The sequence below is a fragment of the Lipotes vexillifer genome, unplaced genomic scaffold (genome assembly GCF_000442215.2).
Source record: "Lipotes vexillifer unplaced genomic scaffold, Lipotes_vexillifer_v1.1 scaffold1899, whole genome shotgun sequence".
In the NCBI taxonomy this organism is placed as follows: Eukaryota; Metazoa; Chordata; class Mammalia; order Artiodactyla; family Lipotidae; genus Lipotes; species Lipotes vexillifer.
In genome coordinates this window covers 1-17,727 of record NW_006779156.1, presented here as the reverse complement: position 1 = coordinate 17,727, position 17,727 = coordinate 1, and the positions used below count along the sequence as shown (strand labels likewise).

The 17,727-nt window shown below is 42.2% G+C and overlaps 1 protein-coding gene across 1 annotated transcript; it reads right to left on the bottom strand.

The window, feature by feature from the left end:
- Positions 1–1,385: 1,385 nt before the first annotated feature.
- LOC103088978 (zinc finger X-linked protein ZXDB-like) lies at positions 1,386–3,842 on the bottom strand. The gene has a single exon (XM_007452515.1). It carries the CDS (start codon positions 3,840–3,842, stop codon positions 1,386–1,388), a length of 2,457 nt encoding a protein of 818 aa, XP_007452577.1.
- Positions 3,843–17,727: the final 13,885 nt, after the last annotated feature.

Here is a 17,727-nt window from a genome sequence, read left to right as displayed (position 1 = left end):
GTAAGACAGACAATGTTTACTCAAAATGCAAAGTAAAACTCTCATTCCAACTCTGGGAGAAGGCAAACAATGGGCTCTCCAGGGCACAGAGGGGAGAAAAACATTACTCTGGCCTATTACCAGATTTCCTTGGAACCACAGGCTCTCCGGTCACTCTATAGGATGGCTTTGAATGCAAAAGTTAAGACACTGGCAAAGTTGGCAAAGTCACAGAATAGTGTGGAGAAAAATCCTTAATCTGTGGAAGAAAGAGATTCCTTTTTCTGTTTCTTTTTTTTTTTTTTTGCTGTATGCGGGCCTCTCACTGCTGTGGCCTCTCCTGTTGCGGAGCACAGGCTCTGGACACGCAGGCCCAGCGGCCATGGCTCACAGGCCCAGCCGCTCCGCGGCATGTGGGATCTTCCCGGACCGGGGCACAAACCCGTGTCCCCTGCATCGGCAGGCGGACTCCCAACCACTGCGCCACCAGGGAAGCCCCTTTTTCTGTTTCTTAACCTGCATAAAGCATTACTGCCTGCACATGAGCATGGTGTTAAATTATGCTAATTTCTTTGAGGAAGGGAATAAGAGGGACAGGAAAGGTGTAAAAATTCACTAAAACAGCCAAAATGCAAAACATTTTTCCCTCCATACCTAACTACTAGGATAGAAGAAGTCTACAATGCATCAGCTATGTGTAAATTACAATAACAGCTTTACACCTAGGGAACTGAGGGTTAGTGAGAGGAAATGACTTAATAAGGCCACTTATTCAACACCACAAAGTCAGTATTTCTGAGTCTGAGTCTCATCAAATTCCTGGAACTTTCCCCAACACAGCCTTCCATCAAAAAAAAAAAAAAAAAAAAGAGGCTACAAGGATAAACAGGTAAAATGAACCAACCTAGATTTTCAGCTTTCTTCTTTTTTAAGCTCATCACGAGATTTTAGAACTATTTTAGCACTGTGTAAAATTTTCATTAATTTTTTAAAGTTAAACACCAGTTATATCTTCTCAGATCATTAACTCTCAATGCATTTTTCATTACATTAGGAGCACATGCAATTGTTAATCATTTTAAAAGGTCTTAAAATTTTCAAGGAAGAGCAAAAAATGATGAAAATAGAGCTGGAATGACCTTAGAAACAATCTATTCAAACCACCTCATTTTATAAATAAGGAAATTAAGGCTCAGATAGGATAAGTGACTTGCTCAGGGTCACACAATCTGTCAGTTCCAGACTCAACATCAAAATTTAAATCTCCAAACTTGTAGCCCAGGGCTCTGTTCTTTTTCAAACCTTTAAGAAATGACTGCATTTAAACATTTAGTCCAGAATACTCTTTAAAATTGAGGGTCATCAATAAAAGTAAGCCATGTGGCAAGGAATGAATAGAGTTTAGTTCATACCAAAAATGAGCTGCCAGTCACTGTGATAAGATCTGTTTCTTTCTGAGACCCATGGTTTCCTGCTGGATTGGAGAATGCAAACTGGGTTTCTTCCTCCTGTCCAAAGAAGTCAGAATCAGGATGTACGTTCCATTCCGTTTTGGTTGGCGGCAGTAGTACTGATACACTGTTTTCACAAAGGGTGCTCGAAGGAGTCAGAGCATCTGTGTCTACTGTTAGCTTACTGCTGGGGGTCAAAGCTTGGGGCTCTTGACTCGAGGTTTTCATGGCCAAAGAGCTCAGAGATCCCAACGGCCCCGCACTTAGACTTGAGACATCATCCGTATCTAAGGGACTCTGCTGAAAACCAGCGGCTGTAGTTCCAAAGAAGAGTGAGGTATCCAGACTTTGAGGAAGGTCACTGGTGGCCATCAAGGTCTGAGGGTCCACCGCCTGCCCTAAGGAATTATTATTATTATTAGCAGGGAGGTTCCCTGCCAGAGTTGAGTTCACAGAAGCCACATCAATAGTCAAAATCCCAGAGTTCACCAATGCGGTGTCCAATACTGCAGCAGAACTATTACTGGGAACATCAGAGAAGAGAGACACAAGCTCTGCATCACCGAGGTCATTCTGCCCCTGGCTGGTAAGTTCACTGCTGGGCGTAAGAGAATTTGCAGCTTCTAGCTGAGCTAAGAGATCCTGGCGCAGGTTGTGCCTTTTGGCCATGTGGGTCTTCATGCTGTGCTTGGATGTGAAGAGTTTATTACAAGTGGAGACTGGGCATCGGCTTTTCCAAGTGTCCACATCCTGCAAGTGTTTCTTGGAGTGAATGTAGAGACTACTGCGAGCAGAGAACCTGGCACAGCAGCCTTCCACAGGGCACACAAAAGGCTTTGTGCCCAAGTGGGTTATGCTGTGGCCTTTCAGATGTTCGGCCCTCGTGAAAGATTTCCCACAGCCTTCTACAGGACACATGAACCTCCGGTCATCGTCGTGCTTCCTTTTGTGCCTAAGGAGTTTGGACATGCTGGTGAAGTTCCAGCCACAGCCCTCAAAGTCACAAAGGAAAGGTCTTTCACCAGTGTGGCTCCGAAGGTGAATTTTCAACCTGCAAGCCTTGTCATACTGTTTGCTGCAGCCAGGAAAGGAGCAGGAAAAGAGTTCCTGTTCCCTGAAGTGGGCGCGGTTATGGGAAAACAGGGCACTCACTGTGATAAACGTCTTCTTGCAGCCCGAAAATGCGCACTGGTAGGGTCTCTCAGGCTCGAAGTGGCTGCGCTGGTGGGCGCTGAGTTTGGCCTGCGTGGGGAAGGTCTCCTCACACACCTCGCATTTGAATGAGTTCTCCTGCTCATGGCCCTTCATGTGTGCTTTGAGGTTATACACCGTGGTGAAGCTCTTGCCACAGCCCTCTGCCGGGCAGCCAAAGGGCCTCAGTTTGTCGTGTGACTGCAGGTGCCTCTTGAGCTTGTACGAGGTGGTGAAGGTCCAGCCGCAACCGCCCAGGGGGCACTTGAAGGGCCGCTGGCCCTGGGTGCTGCTGTGCGTCAGCAGGTGCACCTTCAGCTGGTGCTTCTTGGCAAAGGTTTGTCCGCACTGCGCCTCAGGACACAGGTACAGCACCACGCCCTGGCCCGGGCCTAGCGGCCCGCGGGGACTCTCAGCAGCAACCGGGCCCTCCGCCTCCTCCCCGGGCGCTGGGGCGGGCGCGGGTTCTGCCCGCTCGGCCAGCAGGAGGTCGGGCAGCAGCTCGGGGCAGTCCCCAGGCTGCGCGGCATGCGGGATCCCCGCTTGCGGGGCGATCAGACCCCCGGGCTGCGGGGCAGGGGCGACCCCAGGCGCCCAGCCTGGCGGCGGGGGCGTGGCCAGGGTGAGGAAGCCGTTCTCGAAGCGCAACAGCAGGTTTTGTTTGTGAATGGTGACGGTGCCCGAGAAGGCCGCGGCGGGGCCCAGGCCTGGGGCGGGAATCGGGGCCAGGGCCGGGACTGGGACGCGGATAGCGGACAGGGAGCTGGGGCCCAGCGCAGGGCGGCCCTCGGGGTTCGCGCCGCTTTCGTGCCCATGGAACCGTGGGCCCAGCCCGGCCTCCTCCCTCCATAGGGGCCCTGCAGCCTGGCTGGCGCCCGTGGAATCTACGTCTCCACCCACCGGGTCCAGCAGCACCAGGAAGAAGTCATCGCCATCGTCGCCGCTGCCGCCGCCGCCGCCGCCGCCGCCGCCGCCGCCGCCAGCGTGATCGGGCCTCGGCACCAACGGGCTAGGGCCCGGGCCCGGGGAGGCCTCGCGGGCCACCTCACGCTGCCGCCCGGGCCCGCCATCTTGGGGGCCCCGGAGCAGCAGGAGGCGGCGCGCGGGGGCCTGGCCGGCCCGCGGGTCAGGACCTCCGTGGATCCGGCCGCCGCCCCCGGGGCTGCCAGCGCCGCCGCCCTGTCGCGACCCGCGAGCCGGGAGCAGCCTCGGGATTTCCATCTCCGCGTCCATGAGGCTCCGCTGGAACCAGAATCGCGGAGGAGGCGCGACCCCGCCCCCTGCCGCGGGCCCGAACACGTTCCTGAAAGGAAAAAAAAAAAGTGCAATGCGCAGAAACTGGCCCTATCAGATATTAAAACGTGTTTAACGCCACCGTGATTTAAATATTCTGGTACTGGGTCTCTAGAACAGAATAGAAAGCCCAGGGGCAGAGCCTCGTATACATAAATAAGTTCCACAGTTAATATTAGTAGGAAATCAAGGAGGTCTTCCCAGATACAGGGGAAATGGTGCTGGAATGAATACCTTAGCTATCTATCTGCTAAATGCAACATAAATCGGTACCTCACTACCGATTTATGTACCAAAATAAACACACCCCCAGCCCCTCCCAGTGCTAAACATGGTGGTTAGCACTTATCCTGTATTAAGCATTGTTTACTGGATGGATGGCTGGATTAATGGATGACAGAAAATTCCTGAGAGAATACGCTATGTGTCAAGATTAAACAACCATAGTGCCACCAATTCCTATTGAAAAGGTTGTCTTTTAAAAACATTTCCTGGAAAGCTTCCATATCCAGAGCTGTCTTGAGCAATGTCTTCAGGAAAATTTGTCGCACAGTTAAATTTTTTGTCCTGCTGGTGCAGAGACTAGATTGAGCAAGAGGTGGGGCCGAAGCAGATTAGCACTGTTCAGCCTAGAAATGCAAAGCCTGGAGGATGAAACAATTTATATTGAAATCTGGAGAACCCAACCCACTCCTGGGTTCTCCCTATAAGGTACGCAACCTAAACCAGCTCTTTGCTATTCCACCATTGGTTGCACCGTGGTAAATTTTATGTCCAATCTCACAGCATGATGAGGACATTCCTCAGCTTACTCTAGATTCTCCAGCACACGGAGGTCTCTGGACAAGAGTACTAGTTAAATGTGATAAGGTTAAACCCTAAGTTACTGCAGTGGACTCTCCTGAGAACAAGGCACAGATGCCTTTTGCATGCCCAATAGCCCCAATGTGCCTGCTTGCATTTAAGTGTGGTGGCCTAGTCTCACTGTAATGGATTTGGCCTGTGATGCCTAATGATCTTATTAATGTTGATGATGATCCTTCAATCTGTCTGTCATCAGTGAGTTGGGAATTGATATAAATACAGGGTGAATTAATCTGGCAAGAGAAAGGTTTAGAGTGATGACTAGATTATGGGATACCTATAGTTTAAGTAATCCCTTCTTTCCCCTCTTTTAATGATAATGGACACTTGCTGATCTCTTGATTAAAAGATCAGGTTTTTCATCCATAACAATTCAAACCTCATCAAAATTTCTACATCACATATTTTTCTTTCTATTACAATTTTTGGAGGAAACATTTTTTTCAAATCTGAGGAATAGAGGAATGCATAAAATATATCTGCCAGGTTTAGATAATTTAAAAAAGCAAACACCCGTGTAACCAGGACGAAGGTCAAGAAATAGACCATTGCCAGCCTTCCAGAATACATCCACCGTATTCCTCCCAATCACAAACCATACCCTCCCTTATAGATATAGTTGTTATCTTGACTTTGTGATAATCATTTCAGTGCTTTTTTTTTAATATGACTTTACAACTTTTGTATGCATCCCTAAACAATACAGTTTATATGAAGTTATATCAAGAGAATCATGCTGCATGCTCCCTTTTATGGCCTGCTTCTTTCACTGTGTATCATATTTATTTGAGAGATTCATCCATGTTGTTCCTAGTAGCCATAGATCTTTTGTCTCCATTGTTGACTAGCATTCCAGTGCATGATTTTAGCAAAGTGATTATGATATGATTATTTCATTCTATACTGGATGAACACTGGGTTCATCCAGGGTTGCTTTTAGCTTTTTACTATGAACAATGGTACAATGAACATTCTTGGACATTTTTCATGGGACTCATGTTTAAAAGTCTCTTGGGTATACATGCAAGAACAGAATCACTGGCCCACAGAGTATGCGTATCTTCAGCTTTTCTACACGATGCCAAATTGTTTTCTATAGTGGTTGTACCAATTTACAATCCCACCAGTAACACAGAGAGTTCCTGCTCCTGCACATCTTCATCTACACCAAGTATTGCCAGAATTTAGTTTACTGTTTTTACCACTACTATTAAGTTTGGGCACATTCTCATGTTTATGAACCTCTTGGATTTTCTATTCTGTGAAAAGCCTGTTCGTGTTCAACTCTTTCACCATTTTTCTATTTTATTTTCCATCTTGTCCTTACTGATCCAATGACTTTTTTATACCAGTCCATTGGTGGTTATATGTGGCCAAAATAGACCTTTGCTTTGTTGTTTGTATTTTCTCTTGCTTTATGCCGTGCTTTGTGAACAAATCTTAGTTATAACATACTTAATTATAAAATAGTCAAATTTATCATTCTTTTCCTTGTGGTTAGTGCTTTTCTGTTTCAAGAAATCTGTCCCTGCCCTGGGGCAATGAAAATATTCTCTATATTTCCTTCTGAAATATTTGTGGTTTTGCCTTTCACAGTTAGGTCATAATCCATCTACAAGTGATGTTTGTGTATAGTGTTGAGTAGGGTTTCATTTTTTTTCTTCATGTGGATATCTGATTGTCTCAGTGAACCACTTATTGAAAAGTCTGCCCTTTTACTCTTGATTTGCAGTGCCACATGTGTCATAAATCAAGCATCTACCTATGTATGGGCTAGTTGGTGTACTCTCTATTAAGTACCATGGCTCTATTTATCTGTCCATTTTAAATACCACATATCAATATTAATTACTACAGATCTATAAACAATTCTGATCTTTGGATAAGGCCACTCAATTCTGCCTTGTTCTTCAAGAATGTCTAGGTTATTTTTGGCCTGTCTCAACTCCACTTATATTATCAATTCATCAGAAAAGTTTCAACCAAAATCTTGTTTGAGGTTCTAATTAGGATTGCATTGAACTTTTAGATTTGACTCCTTGTCAATAATATGGAATGTTATTGAAAAGATACGATCTATCTCTCCTTTTAATAAGAACTTCCTTAATGTGTCCCAATAATACATCATATTTTTCCTATAAGAGGACATTTTATCCTAGGTACTTCATATTTTGCAAATACTGCCTTTGAAATGTTCATTTTGTAAATTTGTTGCTGGTAAATAGAATAAAATTGGCTTCTGTATATTGATGTTTTATCCTACAAACAGCTATCTAAACTCTTCTATTGATTCTACCAATTTGAAAATACCTGTAGAATATAGTGTACACAATCATGTCATCTGCAAACAATGCCAGTCTTACTTCTTCCTTTCCGAGCATTTTATTCCTTCTTTTTCCCCTTACTCCTCTTTCTGGGTGTTAGTGGACATTCTTACTTGATGCAGCTCTCAAAAGAAGGCTTTCAGTAATTCCAGGAATGATATTTGCTGTAGGTGTTGTGTTCTGTAGCAATCTGGATCCAATCAGGATATGGAAAGTACACAGTGGACAGGGGAATTTTAACATAAAGTGAAGCATAATGTTTAACATAAAGAATTATTAAACTATGACAAATGTAGAATATATAAGATATAGGAAAACTCTATATGGTATCCTGGGCCTGAGGGAGCGTACCCAAGGAAAGACAAACTTGGAATGCAGGTCCCTCCCCAAGACTGGAGGTCACACCTCATTGGAGAAGGTGTAGGAGAACCTACTGGATGGCAGAGAAGTTTGCTGGTTTGCCAGAGCCAGAGCAGGGCTGCAGAACCACAGCTGGTCTACAGTTGCAAGGTAAGCAGGAAGGTACCCTCTGGAGCACATCAGTGTGGACAAGCCACTGCTGGTGGCCAGCATGTAGACGTGTAGTAGGAGCAAGGGTCCTGGTGGAGTTGGAGGCCTGGAGCTAACAATGTCCTATACATAGGATCCGGAGGGCCTTGGTGTTGTAAGGGCTGCAGCCTTGGGAGAAGTACAGGAGGAAACATTAGTGGTGAGGAGGGGAGGGTTGGGAGAGCAATCAAATAGAGGAAATCAGCGGGTAGGTGGCTGGCTTAGAGCACAGGATGTCCCTATGAAGAGGGCTACAGAAAGCCAATGACCAGGCCACACTGGGATGGCACACTCGATAGGACAGTTGTTCTGGGTACATGCTTGGGGCCGAGCACCTAGGATATCCTTACACCCACACTTCTGACAGCCAGAAGTCACAGGAGAGCCACTTTCTCCTTCAGTAACATTGTGATCACTTTGAAGGAGAGATGCTTAAAGTAATTCAGCCATTATCAGAGAGAATATATTAAAGGGTGAATTTAGAACAGGGAGAACATTAACAACTGGCTTCATATCCTTTATCAGTTTGCGGGGGGTCCCTTCTATTGTTACCTTACATGAATGGTAGGTACCCTATCTATCATAATATTGTTTCTCTGGTGAATTAATGATTAAAGCAGCAGGACTGGCCACTTCCAGATTTTTAATAGACTGCTTACAATTCTTGTTGGACCCTGGCCTGAAATGAGTTTTGCTGCAAAACCCAGGCTCTGGCACAAAAGGGTATCATGGGGGTAGGGCAGAGAGCCTGTGAACTCTGCATTCTAGTCCTACCCAGGGCTTGTCTGCTCTACCTGCAAGGAGAGCCTTGGTGTGTGGTGAGATTGCCTCTTCCACCATGAGTGTGCATATCACACGTTCTCCTCAGGAATCTTCCACCATGAGTGTGAATATCACATGATCTCCTCAGGAATAGACTAGTTTATACCTGAAATGTTGCTCTACTCTCTTGGTAGCTGTACCTACCAAGATGAAGATGATTGGATTCCATTTAAAGCCATGGTCATCAGAGCCCTGTCCATGGAGGAGCAGGGCAAAAGATTCCTGTGTTAATCTTACAAAGTGTACGTGTTTACCAGTGTTGGCAATTTGAGTGCTTTAATTGCACTTTTCTCGATTGCCTTTAGGCTCCAAAATGGACAAAAATTGATGGGGGAAAATGACACATAATTTTGCCATTCCTAAGTGACAAATGATCTATTCTTTAGTGGTTGAACTGGCATCTTATACTGGGAAGGAGAGACAATTTAATTTTTTTTAAAACTTTTTCTTTCAGTGTGTCCATATTCAATAGATAGAATAAGATACCACTAAATCCAGAGGAAAAAATACTTTTTTTAATAATTATTATTTTTTCTAATAATAGTTGCTCATCCTTGGAATCATGTACTCTCTTCCTAGTACTTCCAATGTATAAAGCATATTCACTTCTGTTCAGAAGCCACACGAGACAAATTAACCCACAGCCTTCTGTTCTCACACAGGACTGGGCTGGCCTCCTATCCCCGGCACCCTGAGATTTTGAACAGGAGGACCTGAATATGAACAGCAAGTTTATCCTTTAAATGCTGGTTGGACCTGCTGCCCGGGCTTTCTTAACTGCCACCCTGACAATGATGAGACACAATTGTGAAATCTGAAACCTGCTCACTAACAAGAGGAGCAGCTCTCTAGGCCTGCCACTTGCGAAGCTGTCACCACCAGGCATCCAAGCAGGCACTCTCACTTGGTAGAAATCACTGAGAACCAGGTTTTGTGGAGATACACACCTCTAGTCTGTGGTTTCTGAAAGTGGGCTGTGTAGCTGCAGCTGCTGTGTCTCTCCCTGCAGGAAGAAGGTGAACTTGGGAGCTCCCCACGAGGCATAGGCTGGGAGGGACCCAACAAGGCTCACATCTTCCCACTGACAACCAGAATGACCCCACTCCTGAAACCCAGCAAAAGAGTAAAAGTCCCCGTGCTGTGTAACCGCTCAAGGATACATTCTTATTCGCTTTGTCCCTCGCTTCAACCTGCCGTGCTCTGGCTGAGGATGCAGAGCAAGAGCTGAGTTTTAGTAGTTCCTGAAAATTCACGTAGTTGTTTCTCCCTGGTTCAACTGAGAGAAGAGAGGACAGTGCCAGGGTACACTCTGTCTTTACTCCTGGGGGCCAGCTGTGCTTCGGGCGAACTTGACAACTATTTAAGCACAGAAAACTTCCCCATGCCCTGCATCTGCTCTCAGAATATAATACAGTTTCTGAGGATGCCCAGGCTTCCTTACATTAAGCTCCAGATTCCCCTCAAGAATTGTATGGGTGAGAGAGTTTTCATTCACTCTCACTTTCTTCTTACTACAAACACCCCAAACCACACTCAGGGATTGCATGGCCACTCCAAGACTTCACCCAGGTCCCGATTCTCTGCCATCTGCAAGCTTGGCACATTCTGACTGGCTCAGAGGAATTTGATCTCAAGAAAAGTACTCATGGGGGCAATCCTCTCCCTAGAGAGGATCTCTCTGGGACCAGAAAATGAACCAGGGACTGATGGCATGAGTGCTCCTCTGGAAAAAATTTCACTGTCTGCCAACAGAGGGCATGGCTGAGAGGGACTGTCCTAGTTATCTGCTCAGCAGGGAACATTGAGGACCTGACCCTCTGTCTTCCTTATCTGTTTAACCCTCTTCATATCCTGTCGATGGTTTAGCTTCTCAGAACGATACATGCTATATTTCACTCGTGAACTGGTGACGAGGGGAAGAAAAAAAATGAAATCGCCATCTATCCACATTTATTTTCAACTTCTGTTCATTTCACTGTTGTCCTCACCTCCCTCTTCCCTCTTTTAGGAGTTTGTTCCCCAGGGCCCAGCACCACAGTTAGACAGCCTCACATGGGTCTGGGCTTTGGCTTTGAGTTCTCTGTGAGGTAAAGTTTGAACTCAGGCTCAGCACAGAGGGCAGGGCCTAGAGTGAAAAGAGCCAGATTGCTACTTTGGTCAAAAGAAATCTTTTCCTTGTAGCCTGCTCAGCAGGAGGGTCACTGGTTTTCGTATCATTTATCCCGCACATGCAGATGTAAAGTGCTTGCTACAAAGCCCACTGGACTCATGTAGTGAATCTCCAGAGTAATGTATGACAATTTTACTGAGGCTAGAGCTGCCACTGACCATCTTTGACACAACAGGGAGCAAACCTGTCTTACCATATACAGGTGTACCTTTGAGATATTGCAGGTTCTGTTCCAGACTACCACAGTAAAGCAAATATTAATAAAGTGAGTCACATGAATTTGTTGGTTTCCCAGTGCTTATAAAAGTTATGTTTATGCTATACTGTAGTCTATTAGGTGTGCAATAGCATTATGCCTTAAAAAATATACACACCTTAAATAAAAAATACTTTATTGCTAAAAAATGCTAAAATAAATGCTTTCTTCCTCCTCAGCATCTCCCAGGCTCTCCATGCCCAGGCCGAGGATTGTTCCCAACTACTGGCTGCATTTTGCCTCAGCAAGTCTTGCACATGACTTACCTTTCCAAGAAAGAAGCACTTCCCCAAGTCTACTCTGGGCTGGTATGCAACCTTAGAGTGGGGTCTCAAGGGTTGAAGAGGTATTGGGAAAAAGAACTGAGGACAGAACTTGGTTGAAATTTTCCGGTAACAGAGCCCAGTTAGTGTGTTTGAGTAGTTGACTTATCAAGTGATATTTGCAAAAACTGCTCATCGCTTTTACATTTTCCCAACAGCAGATTCCTAGTCCAGAGTGTTCCTTAAATATCAGACTTCTGACCCATAATTGTGCCTAGAAGTGGTTCACATCAGAATCGTACAGGCTCCTGGACCATCAAACTGAAAAGCAGGACCGTACTTGAGATGCACATTACTAATACTGAAGAAAAGAATGTATTTATTTGTAAAATATGACTGAGAATGCAAAAAAAAACAACATCACATTAATACAAATAGAAAAAAAAATCTTGAATATTTTGATTTTTTATACACTTTAGAGGAAAGCTAATTGGCTAATAAGTTGACACACACTTTGCAGGCCTTAAATTATTTGAAGGTTCTTTCTTTGACTCCAAACATGTTTTTACATTCCTTAAAGTTAAAAATAATCCCTAAGGGATTCGAGGAAATATGGCAGAGTAAAAGGACCTTGAGCTCACCTCGTCTCATAAGAATACCAAAATCACAACTAACTGCTGACCCACCATCAATAAAAAGACTGGAACCTACCAAAAATTATCTTCTACAACCAAAGACATAAAGAAGATACCCAGTGAGATGGTAGGAGGGGAGCACTCGCAATATAATCAAATACCATACCCCCCGGGTAGGTGACCCACAAAGAGGAAAATGGTTATATCACAGAAATTCTCTCAGTCTCCCCAGCCTGGGGGTCTTGCATCAAGAAGAGGAGCTCCCAGAGCATTTGACTTTGAAGGCCAGTATTTCTTCATTGAAGGACCTCCATAGGAATGGGAGAAACAGAGACTCTACTCTTGGAGGGTGCACACAAGGTCTCATGTGCACTGGGACTCAGGGCAAATGCAGTGACTTCATAGGGTTCTGGCCCAGACCTACCTACTGGTCTTGGAGGGGCTCCTGGGGAGGCAGTGGGTGGCTGTGGTTCTCTCTAGGGTCATAAAAGCTGGTGGTGGAAGTATTGGGGAGTGTTCATCTACTTGAACTCTTGCTGGAGGCAGACATCTTGCTTGGGTAATTAGCACCTAGACCTGGCCCCACCCAATAGCCTGTAAGTGCCACTGCTGGGACTCCTCAGGCCAAACAACTGACAGGACAGGAACACAACCCCACCCATCAGAAGACAGGCTGCCAAAGGACTTCCTGAGCCTACAGCCACCTTTAGACACACCCCTTAACAAAGCTCTGCCCACCAGAGGGCCAAGAACCAACTCCACCCACCTGTGTGCAGGCACTGGACCCTTCCACCAAGAAACCTGCACAAGCCACCAGCACACTTCACCCACCAGGGGGCAGACACCAGAAGCACGAAAACTATGATCCAGCAGCCTGAAGAACCAAGGACACAAATGCAGGTCAGAACCTAACCTCAGGCCATCTGGTCCCTGGCCCTTGGGTGACGAGGGGGTAGTGTACTGCTGGGACACATAGGACATCCCCTATATAGGACCACTTCACCAATGTCAAGAAACATAACTAATCTTCCACTTACATAAAAATACAAATAGAAATTTAGACAAAATGAGACAGCAGATGAAGATGTTCAAGATGGAGGAGCAAGATAAAACCCCAGAAGAACAGCCAAGTGACATGGAGATAGGCAATCTACTGGAGAAACAGTCCAGAGTAATGATCATAATGATGATCTAAGAACTTCGGAAAAGAATAGATGCACAGAGAGAGAAGTTACAAGAAGTTTTCAACAAAGAGTTACAAAATATAAAGAATAAGCAAACAAAATTGATGAATACAATAACTAAAATGAAAAATACACCAGAAGGAATCAATAGCAGTATAAATGAGGCAGAAGAACAGATAAGTGAGCTGGAAGACAGGGTGGTGGAAATCACTGCCACAACACAGAATAAATGAAAAAAGGATGATGAGAAATGAGAACAGTTTAAGAGACCTCTGGAACAATGTCAAATCCTCCACCATTTGCATTATAGGGGTCCCAGGAAGAGAAGAGATAGAGAAAGGTCCTGAGAAGACGTATTTGAAATGATAATAGATGAAAACTTCCATAACATGGGAAAGGAAATAGTCACCCAAGTCCAGGAAGCACAGAGAGTCCCAGGCAGCATTAACCCAAGGAGTAATACAACGAGACATATAGTAATCAAATTGACAAAAATTAAAGACAAAGAGAAAATATTAAAAGCAGCAAGGGAATAGCAACGAATAATATACAATGGAATCCCCATAACGTTATCAGCTGATTTTTCAGCAGTAAGTCTGCAGGCCAGAAGGGGGTGGCACAATATATTTAAAGTGATAAAAAGAAAAAAACCTACAACCAAGAAATATAGATAAATGTAACAGGATAGAAAGCCCAGAAATACACCCACACACTTGTGGTCAGTTAATCTATGACAAAGGAGGCAGGGATATACAGTGGAGAAAAGACAGTCTCTTCAATAAGTGGTACTGGGAAAACTGGACCGCTACAAGTAAAAGAATGAAATTAGAACATCTTCTAACACCATACACAAAAATAAACTCAAAATGGATTAATGACCTAAATGTAAGACCAGATACTATAAAACTCCTGGAGGAAAACATAGTCAGAACACTCTTTGACATAAATCACAGTGATATCTTTTTGGCTCCATCTCCTTGAGTAATGGAAATAAAAACAAAAATAAGCAAATGGAACCTGATTAAACTTAAAAGCTTCTTGCACAACAAAGGAAACCATAAACAAAATGAAAAGACAACCTACAGAATGGGGGAAAATATTTGCAAATGATGTGACTGGCAAGGGATTAATCTCCAAAATATAAAAACAGCTCATGCAGATCAATAGCAAATAAATAAATAAATAAATAATTTTAAAAATGGGCAGAATAAGCATTCCTCCAAAGAGGACATACAGATGGCCAAGAGACAAAAAAAAGGTACTCAATATCACTAATTATTAGACAAATGCAAATCAAAACTACAATGAGGTATCACCTCACACTGGTTAGAATGGCCATCATCAAATTTCTAAAAATAATAAATGCTGTAGAGGGTGTTCAGAAAAAGGAACCTTCCTGCACTGTTGCTGGGAAAGTAAATTGGTACAGCCACTATGGAGAACAGTATGTAAGTTCCCTAAAAATTCTAAAAATAGAGCTACCATATGATCCTACAGTCCCACTCCTGGGCATATATCCAGAGAAAACCATAATTCGAAAAGTATCATGTGCCCCAATGTTCATTGCAGCACTGTTTACCATAGCCAAGACACGGAAGCAACCTAAATGTCCATCAACAGATGAATGGATAAAGAAGATGTGGTACATATATATGATGGAATATTACTCAGCCATATAAAAGAATGAAATAATGCCATTTGCAGCAACATGGATGAACCCAGAGATACTCATACTGAGTGAAGTAAGCCAGACGAATACACTTATCACTTGATATCAATTATATGTGGAATCTACAAAAAAAATGATACAAATGTACTTATGTACAAAACATAAATAGACCCACAGACATAGAAAACAAACTTATGGTTACCAAAGAGGAAAGGGGGGAGGGACAAATTAAGGGTTTTGCATTAACATATGCACACTACTATATATGAAATAACCAACAAGAACCTACTGTGTAGCACAGGGAGCTATACTCAATATTTTGTAACAACCTATGAGGGAAAAACAATCTGAAAAGTAATATATATACATATGTGTGTATATATATATATATATATATATATATATATATATATATATTAAAATATATATATATATGTGTGTATATATATATATATATATATATATATATATATATATATATATAACTGAATCACTTTTCTGTACACCTGAAAGTAACACAACTTTGTAAATCAACTATGCTTCAATTTTAAAAATTAAATACGTATATAAATAAATAAAATAATGACAATCCATACGTAAATTTTCATGAAGCCCTAACCACAATCATAAGAGTTACCATATCGATCACCTCCAAAAGTTTCTTTATATCCCTTTTTATTGCTTTCCTCTCTACACCTCCCCATCCCTACACCTAGGCAACCACTGATCTGCTTTCTCTCACTATAAAGTAGTTTGAATTTTATTGAACTTTATGTAAATAGAATCATACACCACACACTCGTTTTGTCTTTTTTAACTCAGCATAATTATTTTGAGATTATTTTCATGCTGTTATTTAAAGCAATGAACATTTTTTTTCTTGTTGTGTAGTGTTTCTTTCTATGGCTATTTGGGATGTTGTCAGTCCTTGACTATTACATATAAAACTGCTATTAATATTGATGTACAAGTCTTTGTGTGAAACTATGCTTTCATGTCTTTTAGTTAAAATCTTAAGAGTAGCAATATGGTAAGTATATGTTTAACGTTAAGAGAAACTGCCCAACTGTTTCCAAATGTCTGTAACCAAATGTACTCCCATCACATGTTCAGGAAGCCTTCATATGGCCAGTCTTTTAAATATGTTTTAACGTTTACTTTTATTTTTTTAAGTTTTATGCGGTACACGGGCCTCTCACTGTTGTGACCTCTCCCATTGCGGAGCACAGGCTCCAGACGCACAGGCTCAGTGACCATGGCTCACGGGCCCAGCCGTTCGGCGGCATGTGGGATCTTCCCGGACCAGGGCACGAACCCATGTCCCCTGCATCGGCAGGCGGACTCTCAACCACTATGCCACCAGGGAAGCCCAAATTTTATTTTTAATTGAAGTATAGCTGATTTAAATATTATATTAGTTTTAGGTATACAGCATAGTAATTCAGTATTTTGCAGATTATGCTCCATTATAGGTAATTAGAAGATAATGGCTATAATTTCTTGTGCTATACAGTGTATCCTTCTTGCTTATCAATTTTATATTATACATTTTAGTTTATATCTGTAATTCCATGCTCATAATTTGTCCCTCCTACCTCCACTCACCCCTTGGATGACCACAAGTTTGTTTTCTATGTCTGTGAGTCTGTTTCTGTTTTGCATATACACTCACTTGTGTTATTTTTTAGATTCCACACGTAAGTGATACATACAGTTTTTGTTTACTTTGACTTATTTCAGTAAGCATAATCTCTAGTTCCATCCAGGTTGCTGCAAATCTCCGAATTACATTCTATTTTTATGGTTGAATAATATTCCATTGTGTGTATGTGTGTGTGTGTGTGTATATATATATATATCCACATTATGTACATATATATTTAATATATATATACCACATCATATGTATATATAATTTATCTATCACATTATATATATATATATATATATATAATGTGATAGATAAATTATATATACATATGATGTGGTATATATATATTAAATATATATGTACATAATGTGTATATATATATATATACACATTATGTACATATATATTTAATATATATATACCACATCATATGTATATATAATTTATCTATCACATTATATATATATATATATATATATACCACATTTCTTAATCCAAACATCTGTTGATAGGCACTTGGGTTGTTTCCAGTCTTGGCTACTTGACTATTTTAAATAGTGCTGTTATGAACACTGGGGGTCATGTAACTTTTCAAAGTAGTGTTTTCATTTTTTCAAAGTATGTACACAGCAGTGGAATTGTTGGATCACATGGTAGTTTTACTTTTAGCTTTTTGAGGAAACGCCATACTGTTTTCCATAGTGTCTGCATCAATTTACATTACCACCAACAGTGTGCAATTATGGTTTTTTCTGCACATCCTCTCCAACATTTGCTATTTGTAGACATTTTGATGATAGTCTTTCTGAAAGGTGTGAGATGATATCTCATTTGTTGTTTTGATTTGCATTTATCTAATCATTAGTGATACTGAGCATCTTTTCATGTGCCTCTTAGTCATCTGTTTAACTTACTGGAAAAATGTCTTCTCAGGTCTTTCCCCCATTGTTTTATCATTTTTGTTTTGTTTTGTTTTGTCTTTTGGTTTTTACATTGAGTTGTAGGAGCTATTTGTATATTTTGGATATTAACCACTTGTTGGTCACATCATTTGCAAACATTTTCTCCCAGTCTGTAGGTTTTCTTTTTGTTTTGTCAATGGGTTCCTTTGATGTACAAAAGTTTTAAATTTTCATTAGATTTGGCGTGTTTATTTTTGCTTTTGTTTCTTGGTTGGCAGTGTTTTTTTTCTTTCTTTCAGCACTTTGAATATATCACCACACTCTTGGCTTGCAAGATTTCTGCTGAGAAGTATACTTATAGCTTATGGGTTTATCTATATATAGACATTATTTTTCTTGCTGCTTTTACAATTCTTTTTATGTTATGCAGTTTTAGTATAGTTTGTCCTGAAAAATATTGTTTTGGGTTGAAATTTTGAGAGGACCTATTAGCTGCATGAACTTGGATGTCCACATCTTTCCCT

Excerpts from the sequence above, each read along its gene's own strand:
- LOC103088978 (XM_007452515.1), bottom strand. The coding sequence starts at position 3,842 with ATGGAAATCCCGAGGCTGCTCCCGGCTCGCGGGTCGCGACAGGGCGGC.